This window comes from Gossypium arboreum, chromosome 10 (assembly GCF_025698485.1).
Source record: "Gossypium arboreum isolate Shixiya-1 chromosome 10, ASM2569848v2, whole genome shotgun sequence".
In the NCBI taxonomy this organism is placed as follows: Eukaryota; Viridiplantae; Streptophyta; class Magnoliopsida; order Malvales; family Malvaceae; genus Gossypium; species Gossypium arboreum.
This window is the reverse complement of record NC_069079.1, coordinates 123,717,259-123,725,043: the sequence shown is the minus strand read 5'-3', so window position 1 is coordinate 123,725,043 and position 7,785 is coordinate 123,717,259. Positions and strand designations below refer to the sequence as shown.

Here is a 7,785-nt window from a genome sequence, read left to right as displayed (position 1 = left end):
TTCTTTGTCTATTTGGACTACCCATTAAAGGATTAATTAATTATTTACTTTTTTCTCATCTCCATAACTTATTTAAAAAATTTAATATTATATGAGTTAAACTGAAGTATTAAAAATTATTCATGGGAGTTAAGTGAGATGGTAAGGGTCTCTCTTATTTTAATTTGTGGTTGAGAGTTCAATTCTCGCTTTAGATATGAAATAGTTTTAAAACTCGTGACTAGCGTCTACCCTTTTAACGGGCATACTAAACTCAAAGGGTTAGTCATTAGACTCTACTTAACCCATAAATAGAAGGATAATGCATTTCAACTTACTCGAATCTACATCATTTTGAATTGACAACAATAATATAAAAATTAAATCAAGTGCATTCATCACCAAATTAAAGAAAAAAAAGAACTCCTATGATACCAATTTATTTAATTGTTTTTATAACTATTCATTTAATTGAGGCCCACCAAGAATCCCACTAAACAAAAATGTAAATTGATATATCTTTTGATAGATTATTTTATGGTGTGTGACACCTACTAATGTTTCTTTTCATCAACGTGTCACTTTCTTATGGGTCAAAAATTTAAAACCTCATGATATCGCGAATATTTAGTGTACCTGACCGTATAGTATCATTTCAGTGGATAAAATCCCGTGGGTCCACAGATGAGCCTTCATCACAAGATGCCAAGGAATCAAGTGGCTCAGATCGTTCTTCCCCTAATATTCACTTTCCTAATAAATATCAAATGATTCACGTTCCCTGATCTCATCTTGACCGTCCACGTGTCCTTCGTATCCCCAACACGTAAACCCAAACTCTTTATAAAACCATCCCCTTTACTCACTCACCCAACTTTCCCGGCACTGAGTTAGGCTAACTTAGCCGTCGGAGTTTTCTTCATATCCCCAAAATACCCTCATCTTTTCATCTAATTTCCAATCTAGACCCTCTCTGCTAAAATAGAATAAAAACGGAAAACGGAAAGGCAAAATCACAAGCTCTTTTTTTTTTTTTCCTCATATTGGAAGGGAGTGAAACGGGACAATGGTAGAGACGGTGGCGCGTGAAAGCGACGAAGAGCTAGCGCTGTTGCCACATCAGAACAATGGCGACCGGTCATGGCGGTTGAACTTTGATGGTTTCCAGTTATCGCCTGAACACAAAGATGTTAAGAAGCCTCCTCGGAGCCTCCATGATTGCCTCGGGGTTTTAGGTAATTTCAACTTTTTTTTCTCATTAAAGTTTTTAACAATATAGTTTTAATTTATTATCAATATAGTAATGTTCTTAGTTTTTGTTGGGTATCTTGGATTTTCTGTATTTAGTTTAATTAGCAAGCTGGTTATCAATTTACTCAAATGAGTATATTAAAGTTCAACTTTTCTTTTTGGTATTTGTTTAGTTTTAAATTAGGAACATTCGATTCTTTGTCGGACTTTGTTATGAATTACCTTTCCGTTTATTCCCTGTTAATGGCTAATATGAGTTTTGAGCTAATTTTCAATGTGTTTGAGCATCAAAACTTTAATAAATTTAACAAGGGAATGGTGTTTTTTTTTTTTATGAGTGAAAAAGATTGTTGCTTTTTGGTCTTTAAATGTGAGCTCTAAAATGGTTTTATATGAATGCAAAGAGTTATTAAGCCTTGCAGGGAGTTTTTCTTGGTTCAAGGAGGTATGTGAAATATTGGGGTTTTTTCTCCTTTCTTTTTAAGGCTGTTTTCATAGGGTGTGTGCTTTACAGTTTGATGTTTCATAAGGAAATTATGATGAAATGCTTTCTTATTTTCTTGATCAAACGAAACTTGACAATTGGATTTGCACTTTGTTGAGGTTGATGTTATGGTAATTTGTCTTCTTTATGTTATTTTCTCTTTCTCAGAATTTTGAGTTTGAAGCTTTGCAAGGGTAAAAGATAGCTAGTTTTCTTGAATTTAAGTGAAAGTGAAGTTTATTGGTTGAGTTATTTAAAAGAACCACGTGTGCGTGTGCGTGCTCGTTCAGTTAGTTTAAAGTGTATATGTTGAACTTTAGGACCTTTTTTGTTTTAGCTCTACTTTGGAAAGAATTAAAAGATTTGAGCTCTTTCGAATCAAGCATCTATATGGGGTTCATTTCATGTTTCTTTCTGTGTTCTTTGGTCATTTTGCATCTTCTTATACTGTACATATGTTCCGGTAAACTAACATATACTTTACCTTTGTATATTTGATAGTTTTGCTGTAAGTGGAAAACCGAGCGAGTGGAGAAATCCTTTAGCTGGAATCAAAGATTTTATGCATCTTAGTTTGTAGTCTCAGCGTCTTTAAACAATGTTCTTTGGTGAATGTGCAACACACCTCTTGCAGATGAACGAAATGAGTTATAATAATGCATCTAAATGGTTCCCTTTGATGGTTTCAGGTCCAGAAGACAACGTGGCTGAATACTATCAGCAGCAGGTGGAAATGCTCGAGGGTTTTAATGAAATGGATGCCTTAGCTGAACGTGGTTTTATTCCTCGAATGTCGAAGGTTCCAATCATTCTCTCTAGATAACGAGATTACAGTGTTTGAAAAAGTATTAGACTGAACTTTGTTGCTGTGATTGGCAGGAAGAAAGGGAAAGGTTGGCTAGAAGTGAGACGTTAGCCATTAGAATTTCCAATGTTGCAAACATGGTTCTTTTTGCTGCTAAAGTTTATGCTTCTGTCCGGAGTGGCTCGTTAGCTATAATTGCATCCACGTTGGACTCGCTTCTCGACCTTCTGTCTGGCTTTATCCTCTGGTTTACTGCGTTCTCTATGTCAACACCAAATCCATATCAGTATCCTATTGGAAAGAAAAGAATGCAGCCACTGGTCAGTATGCTTACTACACCTTGTTGTAATTGTTTTCTTGAACAACCTTTATCCGATGCATTTCCGGACATTGGTTTCAGGATGTGATCCTCCGAGGATCCTTCAAATACATTGAAATCTAAAAAACAATTGAACATACCTGTGATGAACATATACCATACCCCGTGCACGACACTCACTAACTAAGCTTTAGTGTTTGGCAAGGGATGGCTGCAATATTGGAAAACACTGTAAGATAAATTAGCAAACTGTGTGTTCTAAGGAGTAAGGTTAGTTCTATATCTTGGAGTTTTTTTTCTATTAATAACAGACTCATTTATCAATTTGGTTGCCTATCTCTGAGTCACCATGTATATCGGTTGTTTACAAACATATGATTAGAAACGTAGACTACTCTTACAAGAGGTGTTTAATACCAGATGTGCTTGTTCTGAAGCAATATTTGATCTGAGTGTGACCGCATTGACTGCCTTGAAACATATTTAAGCCGGTTTGTACCTTAACACAGGATGCAGTTTATTTCTGAAGGCATGCAAGGATCTCAACTTATAATTATTTCTCAATCGTAGTTGTTCATGTTACTTAACACTGTTTGGAGACATGAAACCTTGCCTCTCGAGGATGTTCTAATATAGCGTGGACAACGCTAGTGATTAGATAGGAAGCTGGAATATATGTACGCATGTTAACCTTAGGTATATGCATTGTTGTGTTCGGGTTTGTATTTGTGCATCTCAATCTGCATCTTCTGCAGGTGCATAGCCATAGAAATACGAGTATTGGTTGTTTCTGTTTTCACGAAATAAAGTTTTGAAGTACTATAAAGATAAGTAGAACTGGTAAATTTTATGCAGGGTATCCTTGTTTTTGCCTCTGTCATGGCAACCCTTGGCCTGCAGATAATCTTGGAGTCTGTACGAACCATGGTATCAGATGTAAGTCCACTTTGATTACGCATTAAAGTTCTCATCTCTGTTCTGTAAATCTTTTACTATATTTTCGGATGACTGCTTGTTCAGTTCGAATGACAATAGCATATCTCTTTGTTTTGCTCAGGATGATGAATTCAACCTTACGAACGAACAAGAACGGTGGGTTGTTGGCATTATGCTCGGAGTGACCCTGGTAAAGCTTTTCCTTGTGTTTTATTGCCGCACATTTACAAATGAAATTGTCAAAGCGTATGCCCAAGATCATTTCTTCGACGTTATCACAAACATCATTGGCCTCGTTGCTGTGCTGCTCGCAAATTACATCGATGATTGGATGGACCCAGTTGGAGCTATCATTGTAAGTAAAATATTTTCTCCGGAATTTGCTGACATTTAGCATGTATGGCTCATCGAGATGGAACTTGAACAATGCAGCTGGCTCTATACACTATCCGGACATGGTCGATGACGGTACTAGAGAACGTGAATTCATTAGTCGGAAAATCAGCAGCTCCGGAATACCTTCAGAAACTAACATACCTGTGTTGGAACCACCACAAGGCCATAAGACATATCGATACTGTCCGAGCCTACACCTTCGGGTCTCACTACTTCGTGGAAGTTGACATTGTACTCCCAGCAAACATGGCATTGCAAGAAGCTCATGACATTGGGGAATCATTGCAAGAAAAGCTGGAGTTACTGCCAGAGATTGAGCGTGCCTTTGTTCATCTGGATTATGAATTCAGTCACAAACCTGAACATGCACAAGCACATGCTTTGTAGACAAATAAATAACCTAGGATGTCTTAAGTGCTATGTCTATGATCCTCCCCCTCCCCCTTTTTTTTCCTGGGATTTTACCATCAAATTCTATGAAGTATGTATGCTGCGTGAATTGAGCCATATAAAAGCAATTTAAACTTTATGGCAAACATTTGTAAATGCAACATGTTTAATTTAATTTAGTTGGTGTCATCAAGTGATGCTAATTCAGAAAAATTAAATTGATGTATGATTGAAAATATTTCTTAAAAAAAGTATTCAGGATAAATTGATTAAAATATAAAACTAAAGTTTTTATCAATATTAGAAATTTTATCACGTTATATGCATGAAAATAATGTATTTATATAATAAATTTTTGTTTAAAATTACATATAATAAATAATGAAATATATGATTTAAAATTAATTATTAATAATAACACATGAAATATATATATTAATTGAACTAAAACTCTCATAGACTCGTTAAGTCTCAAATTTGAGTACTCAAGACATAAAACTTTCGGCTTTACCAACTAAGCCAACATAGGCCAAATTCACAACATGTGAATTATTTAAAAATAAATATATAGGATTTAGGTTATATTCAAATTATATTATAATAATTTTTAAAACGTGTAATTAATAAGTTAATATTTTAAGTTATATTTAATATAAATTTTTATAGCTATTATATATTTTATTTAATAAAATTTTAACAAGCACATAAATTGAATTTTAAATATTAATTAATATATTAATAAAAATTTCAATCTAAACTTTTTAACAAATTAACCTATTATATTACAAAGCTTAAAAATAATTACATTTTGGTATTATAAAAGTTATGTTATTTAACTAATGTTTTATTCTTATGTTATCAATTATGTATTATAATATCATTTTACTATTATTTTATCAATAATTTATTTTATTATTTTGTTTATCATATATTACTTTTATATACATCATAATGGTTTATAGGTCCGCTAGACGATATTTTGAAAAATATGGACTCCCCACTAATTTTTTATTAGGTGTGATTCGTCAACGAAATATATTTTTAATAAAATTTTAAAATTAAATTAAAATTTATTGAGAAGATAATTTTTTGTCTATAAAATAGAAATTGAATACGATTATACATAAGGAAAGTATTAGCACCCTCACATGCCTGTGTAAAAAACGGTGCCGTTTAATTAAGTGTTATCCTTAGTTTTACGTAGATATGATAATGGGTCAGGCCGTCCAACTCTGTTTGAAAGCTTTCCCGAAAATGAGAGGGTTTGGACAAAAAAATGGGCTTGAACAAAAAAATAAGACCCATTTTCTAAATAGATTAGGCCTCGTGTGAGAGTGTTCAACCCAGACCCGAATAAATTAACTTTTTTTAATAAAAATGATATTACTTTTTTTTTCTGCTCTTGCTATTTTGGTGTTGTTTTTGCTGCTATTTTTGTTGTTTGGGTGTTGTTTTTTTTTTTCGTTTTTATTATTGTTTTGCTATCGTTTTTTATGTTGTTTCATTGTCATTTTTAATATTATTTAGATATTGTAGAACTTATGTTTTATTGTTAATTTTACTACTATTTTAATTACAATTATCTTAATATTAAAATTTTTAATGTATTTTTAATTTGTTTGTTGTTTTAATATTTGTTTAATGTTTTTAAGTGTATTTGATATTATATATATATTGTATATAATAAAATAATCTAAAAATTAATGCGGGCGAGCTCTAATTTGGTTTCTATAATTTGTGTCAAGTATGGATAAAGTTGTATGCCCATTTTTTTGGGTTCGAATCAAGTTCAAGCTCAAAGAACAACCTAAAATTTTATTAAGACCCAATCCGATCCACGTTCAACTCTAATTTTATGTATAGAATTTACTATATTTTAAACACTGTTTTTTGTCCGGGTTAAATAGTTTTAGTTTTTAATTTTCAAATTACAAATATTTAAAGCCCAATATATTGATCCAAATGATTTGGGATTTTTATTCAATAAGGCCTTGGATAGATAGTTTTACTTCGGATTTATTTTCAATTTAAACTTGTACAAATCTTGGATCATAGGATTTTGGATTTCCTAATTTTAGAAATAATTTTTTATGTTACATAAAATTTGGGTCCCAATACCATTTTTAATATTGGGCTTTTAAGGTACATAGGTTTTATATTTTATATTTATATATAATAAAAATATTACAAAACCGCACTAAAACTATTATAAAATTTTAAAAGCAACACATTTTTTTCAAAAAATATTTTTAATAATATTTAAAATTACAAATTTAGACATAAACTTTAATCAAATTTTCCTCTTCACAGGAGAACTGGATCCAAACCAAACCCGAACATACTTATTAATAAACAAAATTTTAAATGAACTATGTAACTTAAAAAAACTAAAAAACGAATATAAATATAGACTTGCTCGTTTGAGCCCTACTCATTTACACCATTATGTTTGTGTCAACATCGAAATTTGAAACTTCAAAGTATAGATATAACTTTACACATAATACAAGACTAATAGCATAATTTAATTAAAAAATTAATTGTTATATTTTAGACCAATTAAAGTATAAAATTAAATCTACAATTTACACATAATACATAAATATATAACAAATTTAAACTAAATAATTCATTGGAAATAAAATTAATAATAACTTTTAATTATATTTATAAAAATAATATCAAATTGTGATTTGAATTAAGATTCACTCTATTGTTTTTTCTCCCAATAATATTAAATCAAATTATTAATGGTGATTAAACATGATGTCTCTATCTCTACAAATTTGCTTCAATTTTTTCCCCAAAATTTCTTTTTAGTCAGTATGATAACATGCACGTCCGACCCTAGAGTAGTTTGGGAGTGCGGCTGCCCAAGACTCAGGAAGGGGCTCAAATTTTTTTTATTTAAATATAGGTATTAATCAAAAAAAAATTATGAATATATGACTCTAATTTATTATTTTACTTAAAGTCCAAAAAAATATCGAAAACTGACTTGATAACATGTGTATGCAATTATTAAAAAAATGCAATTTGATACTTTCTATCTTTCCCAAATTCCAAAGAAGGGAAGAGCATAAATTCACTTATTAAATTGGATTCATGGGACCAGATAATTATCAATGCTGTTCTACTTTGTTTTTGCTTTGAATCTTGCTCAAAATCATGTCTATGTTCATTTTATTGTATCTTACTCTAAATTTTAGACTAAATTCATGTTCA

The 7,785-nt window shown here is 31.2% G+C and overlaps 1 protein-coding gene across 3 annotated transcripts; it reads left to right on the top strand.

Moving 5' to 3' along the window:
• Positions 1-823: 823 nt before the first annotated feature.
• On the top strand, positions 824-4,778 carry LOC108483724 (metal tolerance protein 11). Of its 3 annotated transcripts, XM_053020217.1 has the most exons (7): positions 1,549-1,675; positions 2,216-2,322; positions 2,404-2,513; positions 2,594-2,839; positions 3,694-3,774; positions 3,896-4,129; positions 4,207-4,778. In XM_053020217.1, the coding sequence occupies exons 2-7, from the start codon at positions 2,313-2,315 to the stop codon at positions 4,555-4,557; spliced, it is 1,032 nt and encodes a 343-aa protein (XP_052876177.1). In that variant the 5' UTR covers positions 1,549-1,675; positions 2,216-2,312; the 3' UTR covers positions 4,558-4,778. The 3 variants fall into 3 exon arrangements, with proteins under 3 accessions (XP_017642774.1, XP_052876176.1, XP_052876177.1); XM_017787285.2 differs by lacking the exons at positions 1,549-1,675; positions 2,216-2,322 and adding an exon at positions 824-1,214; XM_053020216.1 differs by lacking the exon at positions 2,216-2,322 and having other exon boundaries at positions 1,548-1,675.
• Positions 4,779-7,785: the final 3,007 nt, after the last annotated feature.